We start from the raw sequence: 24,562 nt of genomic DNA on the forward strand, positions 1-24,562 counted from the left end.
AAAAAAAAAAGAAAAGAAAAGAAAAGAAAGAAAGAAATATATCATGCTTTCACAGAATGTTTTTGTTTTTTGTCTTGTAGGTGTTATATACTTAGCATATTACCTTAGAGTACAATTATGTAAGGGAAGAGTGAAGAGCTTCTTCAGTGCCATTGCAAATGGATGATTGTGAGTAGTAAGTTGCTAGGGTTTTTAGACTTGACTGGATATATCTTTTTTTGTTGTTGTTTTATAAGATTTATTTATTTATTTGACAGAGAGAGAGAGATCACAAGTAGGCAGAGCAGCAGGCAGAGAGAGATGGGGGAAAGGGCTCTCTGCTGAGCAGAGAACCCCACACGGGGCTCCATTCCAGGACCCTGAGATCATGACCTGATCCGAAGGCAGAGGCTTAACCCGCTGAGCCACCCAGGCGCCCCTTGACTGCATATATCTAAAAAACATTAAATGGTTTTTAAAAAAAATTTTTTTAAGATTTTATTTATTTATTTGACAGAGAGAGAGGTCACAAGTAGACAGAGAGGCAGGCAGAGAGAAAGAAGGAAGCAGATTCTCCACTGAGCAGAGAGCCCAATGTGGGGCTCCATTCCAGGACCCTGAGATCATGACCTGGGCTGAAGGCAGAGGCTTAACCCACTGAGCCACCCAGGCACCTAACATTAAACAGCTTTATTTAAAATTTTAATATTTATGTCAAAAATCACATCTTCTGCAGTTTTTTAAGGTTACGATGAAAAATGTTAGATGCCAAGTTAAAGTATGCAAGGGATACATACCTTTTAAAAATTCCTCTGAAGTATGTAGACAAAAGGGTTCAGAGACTCCAGATCTGAATGAATTTGCATTTCTTATAACTCTTAGAGTTCTATGAATACAGTCCTAGGAGGTCATTCAGAAACACCATAAATTGTGGAGGAGAAAAAACAACAACTCTTAAAGGCTTACTTTAATGAGTGGCCCTAACTTGGGAAAAACAACCCCCCATCCAATCTTCTCACAAACATCCACTTAACCACTTTCATGCCAAGATAAAACCTTTGTATCTCTTTTTATAGTTGCTTAAAAATTATTATTTAAAAAAAATGCACTCAATACAAAACTGCTTACAAAAATGATTTTGTGGCAGGGAGATGAGAATATTTTTTTCACCTGTTTTATAAAGATATGCGGTTGACTTATAGAAAAGTACTATGTGAAAGACAAGAAAAGAAAGGTAGCAAAGGTGAAGGCTAGTGATATCCAAATTCACAGCCCTCATGCACACACGGAGTTTATTTGCTCTCTCCTTGAATGTTTTAGTAGGAACTAAGGTAAGGGGGGGGCTTACTCATTCTTGTTTTTGTTTTGCCATTTGGTAGGTGTTAACCATGCAAAACCTGGGAAGCTATTGGGGCTACACAGGGCAGATGCTGCATCTCTGCTAACCTTCGTATGAATTAGAATAAGACACCCTTTCCTCAACACATTTCCACATGTTGGAAAATTGTCGTAATTGTTAAAAGACACTTTATTGGTGTCCTGTTATAGTAAACATACACATCTGTGCTGCCCATGGCGTAGATGGCATTCTGTTCAGTTGCTCACTACACAGGGACAACTGGACATTAAAGCCTCTGGGAAGACTGACATCACTACGAAATTCATGAATACCCAAACCCAAGCTCTACCATACCTTCATCCCCACCCAGAATCAGTATCACAATTCTTCAGTTAATTGGTTCATCGGCTCTCCAGAACTTCCGTTTTAAAACTGCAGCCCTCTCAGTCTCTCATAATCCTGCCTTCTTCTTGTCTCCTTTTATTTCAGGGAAAAAACCCAAAGTCATCCGCTGGGAACTCCCTCAACTCCTGCTCATCAGATTTACAAACACCGGTACCAATCTTTTCCTTCTTCCCCATTATCAAAAGTCAATCCTTGCACCTGTGTAATGTTGCCACGTCCCTCATCTTCTGAGAATTTACAGCAAGCACTGTGACTTCTCTGTTCTAGTACCATCACTTTCTGTCTCAACTCCTCAAGACCTTACTATTCTCTTCTGGAAAATAGGGAGAACAATAGAACATACTATACAAGGCGGTTGGGAGAATTAAATGAGTGCTCAGTGCTTGTTGCACAGTATGTACAATAAATTACCTATTTATGTTTCTGCTAGCATTTACACACATTAGTCTTCTTCCTCATCTAGTTACCCCACCTTCTCTCTAGAGTCCAGTCTTAAAATAGTTTTCTATTTTAATAGTTTCTTATCTTCAGTCTACTGCAACGAGGTTTCAGTGTCCATTATTTCTTCCCCATGACCTCCCATGCACTAAATCTAATGAATATTTTGTAGAGCTCATTTTAGTTGACTTTTCAGCATTCAACAATTGTCATCTTAATCATTTTTGAGTACTTCTTCTTCAGTTTAAATGGTATCAAATCCCTCCACCATTATACTTTTTTTTTTTTAAGATTTTATTTATTTGACAGAGAGAGAGCACAAGCAGGCAGAGCAGCAGGCAGAGGGAGAGGGAGAAGAAGGCTCCCTGCTGAGCAGGGAACCCAATGTGGGGCTCAATCCCAGGACCCTGGGATCATGACCTGAGCAGCCGCTTCACTGACTGAGTCACTCAGGTGCCACCCCCCACCCCCGCCCCCAGTGTATTCTTTAAACTCTTTGGGGGCATTGTCTCTTCCTCTACTCAATTTTTATTTTTAATTTTTTAGAAGTTTATTTTTTGGGGGAGCGCCTGGGTAGTTAAGTCGGTTAAGCATCTGCCTTCAGTTCAGGTCATGATCCCAAGGTTCTGGGATGAAGCCCCGTGTCAGCCTCTCTGCTCAGCGGGAAGCCTGCTTCTTCCTCTCCCGTTCCCCCTGCTTGTGTTCCTTCTCTTGCTGTCTCTCTCTGTCAAATAAATAAAATCTTTAAACAAACAAACAAAAAACCCCAAATAGTACTTGTCATTATTGATCCCCTCTCCCTCTGGTCTTTCTTTAAGTGATCCCTAACTTGGTGAATGGCACTATCATTTACTCAGTTGGACAAATCTCTTATCTGGAGACAGCCCTGATAATATTTTCTCTTCTTCCCAAACCCATCAATCAAGTCTTGTTCTTTTCCCCTCCAAAATGTTCTTAAAATGGACTCCCTTTTCTCCATTTCTTTCCTATTACCCTAGTCCAAGCTATCATCTTTCTGTATGATTATTAACTCTCAGTTGTTCCTATCTCTAACCTATTCTCTACACATCAGTCTGAATATTTTCTTTTAGTCTGAATATTTTAAAATAAAAACCTGATTGTGTTGCTTATATACTTAAAAGCTTTCTATTGCTTTTTAGGATCTAGACAGAAATCTTAACAAAGTTTGCAGTGCTCTGCTACGTCTGGCATGGGCCTTCTCTCCCAACTATGTTCTAGTCATATTGGCTTTATTCCTGTTTCTAGAAACGGGCAAGGAATTTTGTCTCAAGGGTTTTCCTATGCTGTTCTCTTTATCTGCATGCCACTTCTATTACTTTTCTATAGCTGCTGAAACCAATTACCACAAATATAGTGGCTTAAAACTAAATTTGTTTTAACAAACACCATTTTATAGTCCTGTGAGTAGTCCAACATGGGTCTCACTGGGCTATATCAAGGTGTCGACAGGACTGGCTGGGATTCGTTCTGGAGGCTGAAGTGGAGAATCTGTTTCCTTGCTTTTCCAGTTTCTGGAGGCCACCCACATTTGTTGGCTCATGGCCCACTTCCTTCATCTTCAAAGCCAGGAATGTTGCATCTTTCCAAATATTCTTGTGTAGTTACAGCTCCCTTTGTACAAAGCTGGGAATAGTTCTCTCATTTTAAAGCCCCATGTAAGAAAATAATCTCCCTGTCTCAAGGTCCGTATCTGGAAAGTCCCTTTAGCCATGTAGGGTACCATATTCACAAATTCTGGGGATTAAGATATAGACATCTTTGAGGGTTAGGGGCATTATTCTAACTACCACTCTATTTTTTATGACTGCATCGGGCTACAAATACTCTAATAGTGGCTTTAGGGTTTTGTGTTTGTTAGATAACCAAACATCTTATGTAGCAAGTAGGCAGTTGCTAGCACTGATTCAGCTGATCAACAATGCCACCAGGGACTCAGGCCTTTTCTTTTTCCATTTTGCCATCCTTCCTTGCCTTGGCTTTTGCTTTTTGCCTACAGGTTTATTGTTTCAGGATGGTTGCTGCTTTTCCAGATTATCATAATTATTTTTGAGCCAAACAGAAGAGGGAAAAGGGGTGTACCAGAAGCTGTCACGATGCTCTGCCCATATCCCCTAGTTCTTATCACTTCAGTGTACAGTGGTCAGACTTCCAACTGCAAGTACCTACATTTTTATGCCCTAGGGTTTTCTTCAGCTGTCTGAGCCAGGAGAAGCCCACTTTGCTGCCCCACGACCTCTCCTCTAGCAAGTCAGTGACTAAGGAGAGTAGATGTACATACCTAGCTTTCTTTGTCCCTTGGGTAAGATGAGTTTGTTTTTTGGGTAGGATGATTTTAAGGCACATATTTTCTATTGGTTTGTAGAATTTACCGGGGAATTAGGCTCTAGTTATTCTTAGGATTAAAGGGATAATGGATCTTTTATTGGATACTTACTCTTCCATTTCCTATCTCACTTCTCCACTATCCTATCAATGTTTCTTGGGGTCACATCAAAATGAAACTATTTCCACTACTGTCCTTGTCTCAGAACCTTTTTGTAGGGAACTGAAATCAAGACGGGCCATCATCACCTTTCCTCCTTCTGTCTTTAAAGCAGACAGTTGGTGCTGTAGTGGCTAGATTTCAACTAGGAGATGACAAGTCAATATTTAAACGGTGAAATGATAGAACAAAGAACTTGGGACCGTATCTTTGAGCCACTGTACCAACCCTGGACTGGACTGTCTACTGCTTGTTTGTTACAAGAGAAAAATTAAGTTCTGTTGTTTAGGCCATTTTAAAAAAATTTTTATTTATTGATTTGACAGAGAGAGAGAGAGAGAGAGAGAGAGCACAAGTAAGCAGAGCAGCAGGCAGAGGGAAAGGGAGAAGCAGGCTCTCTGCTGAGCAGGGAGCCCGATCCGGGTCTTGATCCCAGGACCCTGGAACCATGACCCAAGCCGAAGGAAGTCGCTTAACCAACTGTTTAGCCATTCTTTTTTTTTTTTTTTAATATTTAATTTATTTATTTGACAGACATCACAAGTAGGCAGAGAGGCAGGCAGAGAGAGAGAGGGAAGCAGGCTCCCTGCTGAGCAGAGAGCCTGATGTGGGGCTCGATCCCAGGACCCTGGGATCATGACCTGAGCCGAAGGTAGAGGCTTAACCCACTGAGCCACCCAGGCATCCCATGTTTAGCCATTTTCAAAAATTGTTTACTTGCAGTCCAACGTGTCCACAATATAAATAAACAGAAATAAGTAATTCTAGAGATTAGTAAGAACTATGAAAGGATAGAGTACTATAATATTCTATTTTTTTAAGGTTTTATTTATTTTGATAGGGAGAGAGAGAGCGTGTGTGAGCACACAAGTAGGGGGAACAAGAGGCAGAGGGGGAGGGAGAAGCAGGCTCCCCGCTGAACAGGGAGCCCAATGCAAGGCTCGATCCCAGGACTCTGGGATCATGACCTGAGCTGAAGGCAGATACTTAACTATCTGAGCCACTCAGGCATCCCCCCAAGTAGAGTTTATTCTAAATGCAATAGAAAGAGGGTGTTTGGCTGGCTTAGTAGTAAAAGCATGGGACTCTTGATCTCAGGGTCGTGAGTTCAAGCCCCACATTGAGTGTAGAGATACCTTCAATAAATATGTGACAGGAAATATTCACGGGTTTTAGGCAGAAAAGTGATATAACCCAACTTATTTCTAAAAATAAACACTCTAGCAAGTTAAGAACCAAATAGTAGTTTGCTGAGCTTATATACAGAATTGGGCTGGGTACTGTGGAAAGAATAAAACAGCATACTTTCCTTCTAATAAGGGCCCTAAGTTCCACAAAACAGTACCAAGTATGGGTGTGAGGGCCAAGAGTAAATTCTGCAATAATTCTGGCTTCTGATAGTAACTATTAAGCTGTAAGTCCAAACTTGAGAAAAAACCCTATGTTCAATAATAACAACCAGAATGCTAAGAAGAGCAAATAATTGCACTGGCAATATTAGTTTTCCATAGTTGTTTACTTGAGGTTGGTTTTCAGGTAAACAACTAGGAATATATGACATGTATTACAAATTCAAGAATTAGAAATTTCATAGATTATATAATTTTACTCAAAGCATGATTCTACCACTAGATGGTGACATGTATACAAAATATTGAAAATAGGGGCGCCTGGGTGGCTCAGTGGGTAAAGCCTCTGCCTTCGGCTCAGGTCATGATCTCAGGGTCCTGGGATCAAGCCCTGCATCGGGCTCTCTGCTCAGCGGGGAGCCTGCTTCTTCCTCCTCTCTCTCTGCCTCTCTGCCTACTTGTGATCTGTCAAATAAATAAAAAAATCTTAAAAAAAAAAAAGAAAATATTGAAAATAATCTTTTAGCTATCGAAGGTGTATAGCAATTATTGATTACTGGTTCAGAACTTCTTATTTATAAGAATCTAGGGATATTTTAGCAGATGTTCTGCTTCATCACACTATTTACTTATTAGAGAGAGAACACACCTGTGCGACGAGGGGCAGAGGGAGAGAATCTCAAGCAGTCTCCCTGCTGAGCATGGAGCCTGACCTTGGGCTCTATCCCACAACTCTGAGATCATGACCTGACTGGAAATCAAGAGTTTACACTTAGCTTACTGAGCCACCCAAGTGCTGCCCTCTTTTTTTTTTTTAAGATTTTATTTGGGGGAAGGGGAGAGCACAGAGGGAGAGAGAGTGGGAACAGACTCCCCACCAAGCAGAGTTTGAAGGGCGGCTTGATTCCAGGACACTGAGATCATAACCTGAGCTGAAGGAAGATGCTTAACCAACTGAGCCACCCAGGAACCCGCACCCCCTTTTAAAAAAGATTTTGAGAGATAGTGAGAGATAACATGACCTGGGGAGCCAGGAGAGGGAAAGCAGGCTCCCTACTCGAGCCTAACATGGGGCTTGATTCTAGGACCCCGGGATCATGACCTGAGCCAAAGACAGATGCTTAACAACTGAGGTACCCAGGTGCCCCATCTCTGGTTGTTTTTAATAGAGCTGAGTAGTTGTAATGGAAAGCTGGGGTGCCTATAAAGCCTATAATACTTACTTTCTGACCCTTTATGATAAATTTGTTGAGTTCTGAAGTGCTGACTGAAAAGCAATGATCATTTATGACAATAATACTCTAGATTCTCAAAGCATTTTATTTTATTCTTTTAAAAGATTTGAAAGAGCGAGCGAGCACAATTGGCAGGGGCAGAGAGAATCTCACAGACTCCACACTGAGTGCAGAGCCTGGTAAAGGGCTCCATCTCACAACCCAGTGATCATGAGCCCAGCTGAAACCAAGTCAGATGCCAAATGACTGTGCCACCCAGGCTCTCCTCAAAGAATACTAAATCAAGTATCATCTAACGTAACTTTGTAAAGAAAAAAAAAAAACACAACTAGGAAGCAATTATTTAAAAAAAAAATTTCTTTGAAGATCAGACTGTGTCTTCAATACATCCTAGAAGTACTCTCCACACGTACGGTAATAGTTGTCCTCACTTTCTGTATCACGAAAGTGTTTGGCCACAAGTAATGGAAACCTAAGAGTGGCTTAAAGAAAACGGGACAGGGGCGCCTGGGTGGCTCAGTGGGTTAAGCCTCTGCCTTCCGCTCAGGTCATGATCTCAGGGTCCTGGGATCAAGCCCCGCATCATCGGGATCTCTGCCTAGGGGGGAGCCTGCCTCTCTGCCTCCTTGTGATCTCTCTGTGTCAAATAAATAAAATTAAAAAAAAAAAAAAAGGGACAGATATAACTAGGGGGGCATGGGGAACTGCTGCTCTAGGATGTATTAGAGACCCACATCTTAATTTTCTGCAACCATTAACTTTATAGCTCGCTTTCATCCTATTTGTAGTTTCACTGTAAAAAACAGAAACAAAAACCAGACAACAGATGCTCTATTACTTTGTAAATCAAGACCATATTTCAAGCAGAAAGAAGGGATAAGGGTGATGACTACTGAATTTGTCCCTTTATTAGTAATGGGCAATTCTTTCCAAAAGATCCACAATGCAGATTTCTGCTCACATTTCACTGGCAAGGACTCAAACACAGGTTCAGCCCTACTATGACTATTTTAAACCAGTAACAAATATTCCTTGGGGCTTTCCTTCTGGAGTTCCAAGTCTCTAAATGCCACCTGAAAAATAAAACAAAAATTCGGTTTGGAAAGCGTCCTTGCTGGCAGGTAAGAGGGGTGGGTGGGAACGGATGCTGGATGGTCAAGGATTAAAGTCAAGTCTGTAGAAACCCAAGTTTTATAGTAAATATGGGAAAGGAAGATGATGGCAGAATTCTCTCTAGGGCTCCGAAGGATCACCTGCTCATATGAAGCACTGGAGAACAGGTGGGCAGAAACTTTACACCATCAAGTTGGAGCAGCAGAAAGGCAAAGAACACCGGCAATGGGGTCCTAGCATGGGAAGATGCTGGGACGGAACCTCGATAAAACCTATGAAAGAATTAGTACAGGGTCTGAATAGCTGCTCCGGTTATACTTCTAAGATTACGTACACTCCCTTTTGGACTGTTCAGTCACAACTCTATAAAACGTACTGGATATAGAAATCAGTGAGGGTATGAGGAAATATTTTCCTAATGCTAACTAGTTGTTAACCAACTTCAGCTGGGCGTCCCCTTTCCTTCACCTATTCTTTGTTTTGTCCCTATCTTAATACCCTGGCGGTCTGCTCTTCGCTGAGCAGCAGAATAGCCATTTCAGGTGAAAAGCCGTAGACAGGCAACTGGTGCAGGGCCCTCTCGCATAAATGGGAGGAGATGCCATGTGAACGCTCTTCACTCCGCCATTTCTAGTCACATCAAGGTGTCTTACTGCTGGAGGACGGATGAGTCTTACAGAGTCGAGGGTAGCGATCTACACCGATGCAGGTTACGCCGCCCGTGGGCTGTTCCATTCTCACAAAGCCCCGCGGGGAAAGGACCGTGTGGCCCAACTTGGGCTGAAGCGTCGTCCCGGTCCGGCTCCCCTGTGCACCGTGCCTCCCTCATCCCCAAAACCCAAGAGCGGGGAGGGAGAAATCGCCGCCAATCTCTCTTCGGGAGCCCGGAGGAAAAATGGCGAAGTGCAAGGGCGGGGAACAGGGCGGCGCGAGTGACCCAGCACTCACAAGGCCTCGCAGCCCGCGGAAGGGCCGCCGTGGGCGACGCCGCGCAACCGCGGGCCGCTCGGTGTCTCCGCCATCTTCTCCTACTCACCCGGACTCCCCCCGCAGCCGCGCTTGCTTCGTGTTTCCCTTCCGGCCGCTGACAGAGATCCGGGCTGGGCGGGGTGGGCGAGCGCGCGGAGGGGGTGGACCGAGGGCGGGGAGGCCGGACGGAAGAGGAAAGGGAGGGCGGCGAGCCTGCCGCGGCGGGGTGTGGAGCGTGCGGCGTGTGTGCGGAGGGAGGGCGGGAGGCGAAGAGAGGGCGGGAGGCGGAGGAATGAGAGCGCAAGGCGTTTCTCGTCGGCCCCTTCGCTCGGGCGGAAAGAGCCGAGCGCAGTCCGAACGCTCTATTAAAATGGCGGCGGCGTCAGCGGTGGCCGCGGCGTCTGGTCGGTGAAGTGACTCTGCTGCTTCTCTCCCCACCCGCCCCCTCCCTCCCTCTCCCCTCCCCCCGTCCTTCCCCCCCTTCCCCGCCGCCGGCGCCTCCGCGCCCCTCCGGCCTGCGCACCTCCCCTCGCCCCCCTCCTCTCCCCCGCCCGCTCCGGGGACCGCCGGCCCCCTCCCCCATAGTCCTGCTCTCCGCCCCGTCCCCGCCGCCGCCCGCCCTCGTCGCCTCCCCGCCCCGCCGGCCGGCCGGCCCCCTCCTCCGCCTCTCTCCCCTCCCCCCCGCCGGTCGGGATCAGTCAGTGCGATCCGAAGCGGGGGAGGGGGGGGCGGCGGCCGAACGATGTGCGAGAACTGCGCAGACCTGGTGGAGGTGTTAAATGAAAGTAAGTAGCCGCGGCGGCGGCCTGTGGGGGTGCACGGTTTGGGGACCCCGCGCAGCTCCCCGGGCTGCCGCGGCCTGCGGGAGGCGACGGCCGAGCCGGGCGGCGTGCGGGCCTAGCGCCCCCGGAAGGTGCGCGGTGGCGCGGCCGCCGAGGCGCCTCGGGCCCAGCCCGGCCCGGTTACCTGGGCGCCGGAGAGGGGGCCGTTCCGGAGCTCCGGCCAGGCCGGGCCTGGGCGGTCTTACCTCTCGGAAAGTTTCCTCATTACAGGTGTCAATTAACGAAGGCACTAATGAGCCTTCGCCTTCTTCCTCCTGCCGGGAAGGTGAAGGGAGGTGGGGTCCGAGGACGAAGCTCTCCTCCGCAGTCCGAACCCTTCGGCCCTCCTGCTGCCCTCGTTGATTTTCAGCGTGCTGCTGAGGAGGCCTCTTTTACCTGCTAATTTTCATTAAACTCCCTTGGAGGAGGTTGCTGGTTTTCCCCTCCCTTGGGGGTGTGTGGGTGTATTAAGCCTTTCTGCCAGTCCTGAAATAGCTGAAAATGAACTGTGATAGTCATGATTGGACCTTCATACCTATTTTTTTTTTTTAAGTTAATGATGTTAACATGTACCATTCGTCGTTTTAATGGTAAATTTTATTAAGGAGAGCACTGTACTACAGATACCATCCCGGGATAGTCATGGCCTGTTTCCTGAAAGGAAAGGCCTTATTCCGTATACTTTTGATTATTAGCGACCGTACACTGATATATATACATACACACACACACACACACACACACACGTGTGTGTATGTATATATATTTAGGGCAGATTCTTTTATTTCCGACTCTTGGAAGATAGTATTTGATCCTAGAGAAACAAGCTGTGTTGCAAATTCACTACTTCTGGGCCCAAAGGCCTACTTGGTTGAGGTGTATTGGATAAAAGGTTAATTTACAAAAACTTGATTGTTGAGAAAATGATCATTTACAAACCGCTTATGTGGGTTTTGGATTTGTGTTTTGATATTTCCAAAAACTTCCAAACTACCCCTTTTCTAATATGATTCTTTAAGACAATGGATTTGTAAAATGTATCCTCTTGGTTGCGTTTGAATTTTGATTATTTATGTGTTTGAATTTTACTTCAATAACGCAAGGCAATAATAAAAGTGGAATGGTTCTAGTTTAGTTTGAACTGTGTGTTTACTTTCTGACAGGTGGAAGCAGTTTTTGCACATATTTAGACTGGACTTTCCCATATTTGTGTTATTCTAAATTTTCCTAGAATTTTAAGGTTATTTGTATTTATTTTGAGATACTTTTACTTTTGGTGCAGGTGCTTTATGATATGGTGATTATGTAGGTGAAACCCTTCGTACTTACTTTAATAAACTGTTTTATATCTCAGATATAAGTTGTGTGATTATGGTTTTATTACGAAAAGCATGTCTTTGCTTCAATGTAAGAAAAACTTTTTTAAAAAAAGAAAAACTGGTTTTAATAGTATTTTGAAGTTTTAATTTATTTTGAACTCAATTAGGAAAACTACCTTTAGTATAGTATCTAAAGAAACTTGTTTGTTAATCTTAATTATCTTTTGAAAAGAGACATGAAAGTTCTTATTGAATTATTTGGGAAAACCCCTAGAACTTTGTTTAGAAGCAGTAAAAAATGCAGTGGATTTATGGGAACTTAGAAACGTAGAGAATCTTGAAATAGAATTTAGCTTTTATTACCTTTAATTGTATACAGTTAGTGGAACCAGGTTCACAAAATGTGGCCATGCAGACCCTCTAAGAAATTTGTCTTAATGAACAAATAAGAAGGATTTCCTATTTGTTTATAAGCCAGTGGGCTCTAAAAATACTTACGGCAATTTCTTAATATTTCCTTTAAAGCTCAGTTTAAAAATTTGCTTCCTAAACACTAACCTCAAAATGATGCTTCCTTTTTTTTTTTTTTTTTAATTACTTCAGCAGTTTTATTGGTAGGTTATATCAGACTATTATACCTGGATTTTACCCCCCTCTATTTGTAAAATTGTTCTCTCTCTCTCTTTTTTTTCTTTTTCTGCAGTTCTTGTATCCCAAACGTAAGAGTTTAAGTCTCTAGGGAACAGAGGGTCTTACTTTATCTCATTGTAGTAACGTTTGCCCTTACTGGATGGAATCCTGATGGTTGGAACTCCATAAAACCTGTTGAATTGAAGTAGGTTATGGATCTTTTAAAAAATCTTGCTCACAGTAACTCTTAAGTCAATACCTTTATTCCCCCAGAGGGTGTGCAAAGACGAGCATCCACTCATCCTTGATTAGAAATTCAGAGTTAAAGTCCCCAAATAATGTGCTCAGAACTCATCTCTCAGTATAACTCCCCATGAGATTTTAACCAAAAAAGGAAAAGAAAAAACCAAAAATCTATTTCTTATCAAATTTACCAACACTGGTGAAACTTAAAAGAAGTCTGTCTGGACACACTGGTGTAATGTAAAAATTTTGTGCTTTAAATGAAAGGGTAGACCTCGTGCGGATAGTACTGCTTTGTATCTGATAATGCGTAGAGGGTTGATAATGGTAGGGACTTCAAATATTTATTTAAAAATCTGGCAGACCATAATTTAGTTAAAATAAAAGTTGGTAACAAAAGATTATAAATAGCTTGTGTTTGTCATCAGTTTTTGCTGAGAGAATTAATATTACCATTTATACTCTAGTCCTGCTGAGAATTTGAAGCTGTGAACTCTTGCCATGGAAACATACAAGTATAAAAGCACACCTTTGCCTGCAATTTAAGGACCCCACTGCAGCCTGTCCAAGGAACCAGGCTAAGAACCCCATAATAAGGACCCCCACATTGCCTTTTTAAATAGTCTTGACAGGTACCCTAAAACTTATATTTCTAAATAATATTTGGCTTTAGTGTTAGAGTAACCAATCTCAACAGTACTAACATTTAAGTTTCTCTTTTCCCTTCAGTGCTTTATTTTTAATAAGGACATTTTGAAAGCTTGGAATGTATTGAGTTAATTTGTTTACTGTCAGTTTGTGGGTTTGCATTCAGTTTAGGAAATAATTTTAAGTTTGTATTCCTGTGTTTATTCTGTTGAATTTGTATATTTGCAGCTTTTCTAGCTATTTTTTTTTTAAGATTTTTATTTATTTATATGACAGACAGACACAAGTAGGCAGAGAAGCAGGCAGAGAGAGAGGAGGAAGCAGGCTCCCTGCTGCGCAGAGAGCCCGATGCAGGGCTCAATCCCAGGACCCTGAGATCATGACCTGAGCCGAAGGCAGAGGCTTTAACCCACTGAGCCACCCAGTGTCCCCTTTTCTAGCTATTTTTGTGAACTAGTTTACTAAGTCCATTTCTGGGTGTTGATGAGAAGAGGTTGGAGGTGAAGTTATGCTTTGGGCCATCACCATAGCTATCTCAGTAGTAAATTGAGGTCATTATTTGCCTTGGTAAAGTCAGTTTCTCTGAGAGAATGAAAATGGTTTTAAATATAGATTTTGTTCTATGGGTGTTTTTAGTAGATTACAGTTTGCCAAATGTAGCATTTAAGTTAGACAATTTATTTGTTCCTCCTTATTATCTTTGAAGATGGGCAGGAGCAAGTACTGGTATCTAAATTTTAGAGCTAAAGAAATTAAATCTCAGAGAGGCTAAGTGGTTTGCCAGATAAAGGTCACCTGTCACTTGCTTAGTTAGTAATCCTGTCTAAGCTTGAACTCAGGATACTGTGATAACAGTATTTGCAGAATAATTCTGTTTGCATTATTTTTCAAAGCAGAATACTTTATTGAGCAGTTTGTGTTGAGTACTTTATCAGCTCTTTGAGGTAGGTACTCTGTCACCCTTTTCAGATAAGAGAACCAAGATTTAGGGTTTATATAACTTGCTTAGAGTCACATGACTGTATTTGGTGGAATCAGAATCTGAACAGGACTTAGTCTAAGGTCAGGCTAAAAAGGCCATGCGCTTACAAGTTATGCTATGCTGTGTAAACTTTATGATGATCTGTTTGAATGGAAGACATTATTGTGAGTATACTGTTTGATTGACAGAATAAAATATTAGTATATTTTTAAGTATTTTCATAATTTCAGGCATAATGCCATCATAATTGTAGTAGGAATTTAAAAGTGGTGGTCCTTAAGTAGCTGAATGGAATCTAAATATAGTTAGCAATGAGTCCTTTAATAAACCATGCATTTCTAGAGTTGTTTTTGATATTATAAGTATATAGGCACTAATTAATTAAATCATTAGTAACCGTATTTTTTGATTGACCTATAATTCTAAAATTTGAGGTGATTCCTAAAATTGGAAATATGATTTTACAACACAAAGCGCCAAATTATGAATTATTTACTTGGTGATCTAGTTAAGTATCGCTTAACCAATTAATATTTGAAGGAGTATGCATAATTTCAGTTTGTATATTTTTATGGTATAACTTAGTGACTAGAGCTTTATGGCATTTTCAGTGATAACTGTCAATGAACTTTAGCACTGTATTCATGAAACATGGTAACATTTCTTATATGTTTAATGATAGTATCTATATATCTCATGTAAAAGTATTCTTTTTTTTTTTTTTTTAAAGATTTTATTTATTTATTTTGACAGAGAGAGAGATCACAACTAGGCAGGGAGGCAGGCAGAGAGAGAGGAGGAAGCAGGCTCCCTGCGGAGCAGAGAGCCCGATGCGGGGCTCGATCCCAGGCCCCGGAGATCATGACCTGAGCCGAAGGCAGCGGCCCAATCCACTGAGCCACCCAGGCGCCCCTGTAAAAGTATTCCTAATGTGTAGATAGTGTGTATTAGTAATTTTTATATTTTCACAAAGAGTCAGAAACTTTCCAATAGTGTCTTGACCAAGGTGTGACATACCTTCGCTAAGGGGGTGGAGCCGCCTTTCTCTTTACTATTTTTTTCTTATTTATAAAGGTTGCATATAGAGATAGTAAGAATTATAAATCTAATCATCCAGTGATGATTCCCGTTGATGCTTTGAAATATTTGTGGTACACAATTATATTTCTAAGAATGAGATATATGTAGTTAAATATCTAACTTCACCTAATGTTTAAGGTTACTAGTTTCACCTAATGTTTTGTTTGCTCATTTTCCTTACTAACCTTTCTTGAAAGTGTACTTTTTGTTTCTATAGTATTTCATTTTATACGAAATTTAATATTTTCCTATTGTGTTTGTTTTCAGTTCTTATGTTATAAATAATGCCAGACATGAACATCCTGTATATAAATCTTTTTTTACATTACTGTTTTTTTAGATAGATTTCTAGAAGTTATCACTGTGTCAGAAATATAAACATACTTTTGTTTGTATTGTCTACTTGCTGTTCAGAAAAGATATACTGATTTCCACTCTTTAAGTATTGTCTGCACAATGTGGGCACTTGTACTGAATACTATCCTTGAAAAGGTGTTATTTTGGTAAAAACTGTAATAGCCAGTTAATAGTCAGTTTAAACACACTTTTTTTTTTTTAAGATTTTATTTGACAGAGAGACACAGTGAAAGCGGGAATACAAGCAGGGAGAGTGGGAGAGGGAGAAACAGGCTTCCTGCCGAGTGGGGAGCTTCATGTGTGGAACTCAATCCCAGGACTCTGGGATCATGACCTGAGCATAAGGCAGATGGTTAACGACTGAGCCACCCAGGCGCCCCTAAACACTCATATTTTTATTGGCTATTTGCATTTTTTAATACATTGCCTGTGTTCTTTTTCAACTTTTCAGGTTTTAATGTTTTGGGTAATTACCTTACAAGAGTTGCTCATTAACTGTAGCAACCGTTGGCCATATTCACTGCATACATTTTTTTCCCGCCCCCCTTCCCCCTTTTTAAAAATTAAAAAAAATTTTTTTTATTATTTTTTAAAGATTTTATTTATTTATTTGACAGACAGAGATCACAAGTAGGCAGAGAGGCAGGCAGAGAGAGAGGAAGGGAAGCAGGCCCCCCTGCCGAGCAGAGAGCCCTACATGGCTAGATCCCAGGACTCTGGGATCATGACCTGAGCCTAAGGCAGAGGCTTTAACCCACTGAGCCATCCAGGAGCCCCCCACCCCTTTTTTAAAAATGTGATCTCTTTGCACCCATTGTGGGGCTCAAATTCACAACCCTGAGATCAAGAGTTGGATGCTGTGCTGACCAAGCTAGCTAGGTGTCCCTTTCCTGTTTTTTTTTTTTCTTTTTTTTTTTTTCTTTTTCATTTGGGTGTTTGTAATTACAGGTCTTTAAAAAAATGTTTCATATTGTGCAGCTTCTTCTGCCGAGTTGCCTGTCTAAAACACAGTATATGATTGTCATATTATCTGCTTAAACTGTCATAATCTTCATTACTTGAAGAATAGAATTCTAACTTCTTAACCTGACATATATATCATAGCACAATTTGACCCAAACTCCTTTTCCTAGCTTCAGATCTCACTTTTTTGGTGAGGCCTTCTTAAATCTTTCCCAACCTCTCTTAAAATAACTAATATCCTTTAGTTTAGGATATATATACACTTTAGCCCTCCCTTTTTTTTTTCTTTTCTTTCTTTTTTTTAAATTAACATTAGTCTTCCTTGCTGCATGAAGAACTCCTTAGACGCAGGGGCCATGTTTTCTTCTTTTCCCAGCCCCTAATATAGTGCCTTATAGAGAATAGGTAAACATTTTAGTTAAGGAAAGATTTTTGTAAAAGAAGGATGTGATAGCCTAGTTAAATCAGTATTCTTGGGCCTATAGTCAGTAATGACCTATATTTTTTAAAGTAAGCTCTGCACCCAGTGTGGTGCTTGAACTCAAAATTCTGTGAGCTTTGTGTCTATGACATGAACTTTGACTAAATTGCTTTTATTTAGGACTTTATATACCAGGAAAACAATTGGACTTTTTGCTCCTTATTGTGATTAACACCTATTAATGATATTTTTTTTCCTCAAATTCCATAGGAGTTAAAAAATTCTCCAAATATGTTAATTTACAATTGATGTGGTATAAACCTGGCTTCTTCTTGCACTTCCCTTACTGTAGTTGTTGAAGCTTGGTTTCTCTTCCTGCTCTAGCTGTAATCTCTTCTAGAAAACTTAGGTTGCTTTTATCTCCTGGAAGAACCTACTTCTCTAGCCATTGCTGATTGGATTCCAGATAGACTCTTGACCTGATGGATTGATTGATGGGGCTGCTTTTAATCAGTCAGATTTCTCCTGTCAGAATGTTTGAACGGAAGGGCCAGGTATCTGTGAGCTGCTGAAGGAGAGCGGGTACTTTAGGAAGCTGATGGGAGGGACTAGAAACATTGAGGAAGTAAAGGCGGCTGTTTGCAGAAGAGAATTGGGACAGATTTGTGGAAACTGTCGACATGAAAGCTCCGTAAAGATATGGAAGATATTACCATGGTGGTTTTCTAGCACTGAAGTTAGAGCTCCTTTGGTGCTGTCTCCCATATACCATTTGAGTTAATGTTCAAGCAAAAGAGTTCTGATTCAAGTAATGTGCCTTGACGAGCTTTCTTGTATTGGAGCACATACCTTGTGATTCATGAATAAGATAATAAAAAGCAGTAGATATGATATAATCATCAGCTACAGCATACTTCAGCCAGAAACTGAGTTCTTCATTATAATCTGGCTTAAATTCTTGGAACATGTTGGGCAAGTGTCATCTGTAGTGTTGGTGGCAGGAGAAAGCTTAACTCCTTTCGTTAATTATTTCTCTACCAGGATGTTTAGTCTTTTCAAAAGAATGCAAGTAGCTTTGTTGTTTCTGGAAAAGAAACCTGCTTTCCCCTCCCTCTCCCCCAGAAAAATGAAATAATGTAGAAAAAAAAAAAGGAATATCTGAAACTGCTTATCAAAGAAATTGTCCTTGTTTTAATAAAATATCTCATAAGTTGTTTTTGCTTTCCTTATATATAGCTTTCCTTATACACACTGTTCTATGTTTTTGTTTTTGTTTTTTTTTTTAAGATTTTGAGAGGGAGACTGAGACAGTGCACATGCATGAGCGGCATGGGGAGGGGGGCAGAGAGAGAAGGAGAAGCAGATTTTGCTGCTGAACAGGGAGCCTGACGGGCTTGATCCCAGTACCCTGGGATCATGACCTTAGCCAAAGGCAGCTGGTTAACCAACTGAGCCACCCAGGTGCCCCAAAAGCTAATTACATGTTATTCTGTATTTCTATATCATTTTTACGTAGGCAAAAAAGATGTAGGCATCTTTTTGTGTTAATCTGCACTTACATTGTAATTTCAGTGTAGTATTCCATTGTTTGGTCCTTCTGTAACTTAACTAGTCCTGTTGATGGGCATTTGGGTTTTTGTAATTCTTTGTGTTATTGTCTGAATATTACCTGAACATGTTCTGTGAAGTCAGATTACTGAGTAGCTCATACAGCATGTCTAGAAGGGAAGTTGACAGTTGTGCTAAAACTTAACAATAGAGCATCAGTATATAGGCTTTATAGTCTTAAAGTGTTTGACTCCTAGTTCTGTGGGACTATTCTAGCAATGTGCATTAGCAGTTTAACAGTGTGCTGGTTCTGAACCACCATAATAGGAAATAGGTATTTTTTACACTGGGTAATTTTGCTGCCAGACTCATGAACCATATTCTGAAAGGCTCAGTACCTAATGATGAATGTAGAAGTATAAGAATATAAGCTCAGAATAAATTTAGACTTAAGAAAAAGCTAAGACAGGGATTTTGAAGTTGTGTTCAAAACTTCAAAACAAAAAAAAAAAATAAAGAATATCATTAAGGGGATGGTGGGCCCACTTTGTAGAGTGGCATAATGGTGGTCAGCAGAAAGTCGTTCTGTTCTAATGGTACCTTGTTTCTATTTTCCCTTTTAACAGGAGTCCCCAAACCTGTAGGATAAATCACATATTAAGAGAGAATCTAATCTCTAGATTTGTGAGAAATAACGAGAGTTTTGTTAATGGTGTTAAGAGTTAAAATCTCGAGGTCTGAGCATATTGCATCCAGTGGAGGTGATAGAGCCATGGTTGTGTGTAATTGTGAAGCTTTAGCTAAGTTTCCTGGGGAGCAGAAATTGCCAAGTCTTAGGTTATTCCCCCCCCCCCCTTATTTTGGGAAATAGAAGAGAAACTTTTCACTAGTACAGTCACTTAGTAGAGAGTGAAATGATGATGATAAAATTGGCATGGCACTAAGTAACTTAAATGTCATTTTTTTTTCTTTGCTTTAGAAACCAGTATGATAAAACATGGAAATACTACTATAGGTATGACCTTTTTGATTACATCAGTGTGATCGAATCTGATGTCGACCTGGTGGAGAAGATGAAATGTATTTTTGTTGTCGGTTCTAGAGAGACTTGACTGGTGGCAAGCCACAGGGTCTTGTCCTTAATTCTTTCCTCTTCAGGATTTTCAGTAATGATCTCTGGTTTAAAAACTGTTCCTTGAAATGGAATTGTCCCTATTTGAAGGGAGTGAAGGGAACTTCCGAACCTCTTCCCTTTTTTTAAAATGAAAAGCTCATTTTGATCTGTTTTATAGATTGGAGTTCTATGTAAGGTTTCTTTTGGGGAGAACAGGGTGAGCTGCTTGTGCCTGGGTGGCTCAGATGGTTAAGCATCTGCTGTGGGCTCAGGTCATGATCTTCTGATCCTGGGATCAAGTCCTGCATTGGGTTCCCTGGTCAGTGGGGAGTCTGCTACTCCCTCTCCCTCAGCCTTTTCCTCATCATTTGTTCTTTCTCTTTCTCAAGTGAATAAATAAAATCTTTGAAAAAAAGCTTGAAAACCATTAATGATATTACATTCTCAAAAGGCAATACAGGGCGCCTGGTGGCTCAGTGGGTTAAGCTTCTGCCTTCGGCTCAGGTCATGATCTCAGGGTCCTGGGATCGAGCCCCGCATCGGGCTCTCTGCTCAGCAGGGAGCCTGTTTCCCCCCTTCTCTCTCTGCCTGCCTCTCTGCCTATTTGTGATCTCTCTGTCAAATAAATAAATAAAATAATAAAAAAAAAGCAATACAGTCTGAAACTCTTCAAGTATTACATGTAATGTGTGCATATTATGGGAGGTGGTATTTCAGTGCTTGTGCAGTTAGAATACTGTGTTGAATTGTATATAACACACTGATGATAATTACTTCTGAAGGTATTTGAACATTGTGTAATTTCACATATGTTCATTGAACTTCAGAAAACTCATGAGGAATGGAATTATTTAGCCAAGGCTATATAGCTATTAAGTAGCCAAGTTGGGATTAGAATTTAGGTCTTATTTCTACTCAGTGTACCTTTCATCAGTAAGCTTGCTTGCAGTTTTTTGGTTTTTTTTTTTTTCTTTTTAATTTTTTGAGAAGCTTCACTATGGGAGTTGGAAAATCCATAAAAAACTGACAAAGGAACTATGGAGAGGTTAATTCTGGTTTAAGTGGATTAGGCAAGGTTTCAAGGAAGGTGGAAGATTGAATTGGGCCTTTAACTGCTTGGAATAGTTGTTGGGAATGAGGGGAGTGGAATGGTTTACCACAATTTGTGATGTAGCCACTGCTAACCTCATTTCCTTGCTCTGCTTCTCTCACAGATATTATTTGCTGCAATGATGAGCCTTTATGTATGCCTGGAATTTATCACCTTGCTATGCCTTCAAGTCTCAACCTAAATGTTACTTTCTCAAGGAGGCCTTTCTTGAACATCCATTCTAAAGTATTTCTGGTTCTTTTTTTTTTTTTAATTTAAGTGTATGCATACCCAGCACGGGGCTAAAAATCATGACCCCATGATCAAGAGTCGCACGCTCCTCTGACTGAGCCAACCACGTCCCCTGAAGTAGTTCTGATTCTTATCCTTCGTAGCACTTACCACAGTTTAGAGTTAGGTATTTACTTTTTGTTTACTTGTTTTATGTCTTTTCATTTTATAAGACTATAAATTCTGTGGTTGCAGTCATCTGTAATATTAAACTAAGTTTCATAGTGCATGTGCTAGTAATACTAGGATCGGTACTTTTTTGTTAAAATGTGTGAAAAATCTTAAGATCACTGTAGGTGGGTAATGGAACAGAAGATGAGGGTAGGCTGGATGTGGTGGTTTTTCTTGCTTTCTGAATCTACTTGGATATTTTATATACTATCAATCCTTTTGTGACATTCTTTCTGCTTACCACCTCAACTCATAAAGGGGTACTCCACTGATTAAAAAAAAAATTTTGTCAAGGGGTGTGTGTGTGTGTGTTTTAATTTCTGAATATCCCTTGATATTTACACCCATGTGTTAAAGATGGGAGATGGGGAATTACTTTTTGAACCAGCTAGGACTCTGTTGCAAGGACCAGAAGGAAAAGAACAGCTCCTTTGATGGAAAAGGGATTTTATTTTACTTATTTATTTATTTATTTAAAGATTTTATTTATTTATTTGACAGAGATCACAAGTAGACAGAGAGGCAGGCAGAGAGAGAGAGAGAGGGAAGCAGGCTCGCTGCTGAGCAGAGAGCCCAATGTGGGACTCGATCCCAGGACCCTGAGATCATGACCTGAGCCGAAGGCAGCGGCTTAACCCACTGAGCCACCCAGGCTCCCTGGAAAAGGGATTTTACCTCCTAAGTTATAACTAAGCAGTTGAGGTTTTGGTTTTTTGTTTTTTTTTTTTTAAGATTTTATTTATTTATTTGACAGAGAGATCACAAGCCGGCAGAGAGGCAGGCAGAGAGAGAGGGGGAAGCAGGCTCCCTGCCGAGCAGAGAGCTCGATGCGGGGCTCAATCCCAGGACCCTGGGACCATGACCTGAGCCGAAGGCAGAGGCTTAACCCACTGAGCCACCCAGGTGCCCCAGTAAGTAGTTGAGGTTTGTGCTGACTTTGAGTGTGGTCTACTCTTAATCTGAATTCAGAACGTTATCCAGACTTCCTTCCTTTTTGGCTTGTTCTCTGTACTTCTTGGTTTGACTTCAGTTTGGCCCTTTTCATGGTAGCAGAAATAGCTACTTCACCATCTTTATACCACACTGTTTGTAAATCATGTTTGTACTACACAGAGAAAAAGAGAGAATCTCTTTGAAAACCTGTATAAAGAACAGGGAAGCTTTTTCCAAAACCTTCATGGCGAATGGCATTTCATATATCATTGGCTTACATGTCATAGGACTTAAGTGGGTGGACTTCGGTTGCCTTAAACTAATAATTACCCAGTTCCCGAAGCTGATCCCACCTAAACCTCAGAGCTAAAAAAAAATATTTCCACAAAGAAATTTGGCATGTTGTGACCATGACGAAGGTGAGATTGTTTCTGGGCAGCAAACAGGTGGCTGTCTAGTACATTATGTTATAGTGAAAACTTAATACTATTTTTGTGGTTTTATAACTTGAAATCAGGGATTGGTTCTCATCCACATTGACCTGTCTGTAATTTCTGAAAGTGATGACAGGTACTTAGGTAACCAGTGTATAGAGTTAGTTTGGTGAATTTTCATGTTTTCTGGACATTTTACATGGATGTGATATGGGACATTCCTTATTACTTTGGCCTGGAAAGCTTTGTTGATCCTGGTGTCTGTGCACATCTAAACTTCTCATGTTCATGGCAAACTTCTGGATCTCTTTGAGTGCCCAGCAGTTAGACTTGTTGAAGCCCATGCCGTGGATGCACTTGTGAACGTTGATGGTGTGTTCTAGACAGTCACTATCTTGTTGATGGCAGAATGGCCCTTCTCACCGCTCTTTATGGGAGCCTTTCTGGTGGGCCCAAATTGGAAAGTTGAAAACCATTTTTTTAAAATGTTTTTTTTTTTAAAGATTATATTTATTTGACAGAGATGACAGGCAGAGAGGCAGGCAGAGAGAGAGGGGGGGAAGCAGGCTCCCTGCTGAGCAGAGATCCGGATGCTGGGCTTGATCCCAGGACCCTGGGATCATGACCTGAGCCGAAGGCAAAGGCTTTAACTCACTGAGCCACCCAGGCGCCCCTTGAAAACTATTTCTTTATGTTCTATTTACCGAATACATTATTTTGTGTGTCTTACCTTCACTTTTTTTAAATCTTCACTCTTTATTTAAATATTTAATATATAAAAAAATACATTAACGTTTAACATGTGTAAGGCATTTTGCTGAACACTGTGGTGGTTACAAAAATACATTTAGATGTATGTCTCCTCTTAAGGTTGGAGTCCAGTAAAGATGAGGCAGTAAAATGGTAGTTGAGAGATTGATCAACCTGAATTAAACCCTGAATATCAACTCTGAAGTAAAACGCTATTCCTGTCATTTATTAGATCTCTGGCTTTGGTTAAGTTCCTTAACCTCTTAATTCCTTCTTCCTTATTTGGAAATGAGATGGTACTTAATCCTCACAAAATCTCTATCAAGTATAATTAATGTAGTAAGATAATACAATACATGTAAACACTTAACAAAGTGCCAGTGTAAGGTAAACTGTGTGTGTGTGTGTGAGAGAGAGAGGGAGGGAGAGAGAGGGAAAATGGTAAATTCCATAAGAACAAAAAATAGCTGAAGTGCAGTGGGAGGAGTTTAGGTTTAGGTAAGATTGGCGAAAGCTTCATGGAAATTTGATAAAATTTTAGCTTCATGGAAATTTGATAAAATTTTAGTCGATCTCTAGCAACTTTTTTCTAACTGATTAGATTTAGGAAAATGGTCATTTTAGTAAAGTTTCCTAGAATAGTAAACATAGTATGACTTTCTTGAAACTTCACAAAGAATTGTCTCTGGTTTATTTTCTTGTATTCCTCAAGGACCTTACTCTTTTTTTTTTTTTTTTTTTTTTAAGATTTTATTTATTTATTTGATGGAGAGAGATCACAAGTAGGCAGAGAGGCAGGCAGAGAGAGAGAGAAACAAACTCCCCGCTGAGCAAAGAATCCGATGCGGAGCTCAATCCCAGGACCTGAGATCATGACCTGAGCCGAAGGCAGCGGCTTAACCCACTGAGCCACTCAGGCGCCCCAAGGACCTTACTCTTAAGCTGTCTCTTTTCCTCCAGTGTCTTACGTTCTCCTGAAGCTTCTGAAATCTGGCTTCTGCTTTTGCCTAAAAACTGTATTGTTACAGGTCACCAGTGGCCTCCTGTTTTTCTATAATATCTATAGAAATTTCTATAATTTTCACATTGGCCAGTGCTTTCCCTGTTTCACTTACTTGGTACTTACGGTTGTGATATGTATGATCATCGTGGGAAGTTTTAAAAAAGATGCTGACACACATCAATAAAACATAATTTGTTAAAATTCTGGTATATAGACATTCCAGCTAATTTTCTATGAATATATAAAAATGAGTTCATATGTGCTATTTGCTTTTTTATTTTTATTTATTTATTTTTTAAAGATTTTATTTATTTGACAGAGATCACAAGTAGGCAGAGAGAGAGAGAGAGAGAGAGAGAGAGAGAGAGGAGGAAGCAGGCTCCCTACTGAGCAGAGAGCCCGATGCGGGACTGGATCCCAGGACCCTGGGATCA

General features: G+C 40.8%; 1 protein-coding gene across 5 annotated transcripts in view; it reads left to right on the forward strand.

The window, feature by feature from the left end:
• The first annotated feature begins 9,400 nt into the window (after nt 1-9,400).
• Nucleotides 9,401-24,562, forward strand: part of USP34 (ubiquitin specific peptidase 34) — a 233,901-nt gene continuing 218,739 nt past the window's right edge. For all 5 annotated transcript variants that reach the window (XR_006815060.1, XM_045979050.1, XM_045979054.1 and 2 more), the window contains exon 1: nt 9,401-10,115. Coding sequence is in view for 4 of the 5 variants with exons in the window: in XM_045979050.1 (XP_045835006.1) it covers nt 10,073-10,115 (43 nt within the window). In the remaining variant the exon portion in view is untranslated. The remainder of the gene's footprint in view (nt 10,116-24,562) is intronic.

The sequence above is a fragment of the Meles meles genome, chromosome 15 (genome assembly GCF_922984935.1).
Source record: "Meles meles chromosome 15, mMelMel3.1 paternal haplotype, whole genome shotgun sequence".
NCBI classification, from domain to species: Eukaryota; Metazoa; Chordata; class Mammalia; order Carnivora; family Mustelidae; genus Meles; species Meles meles.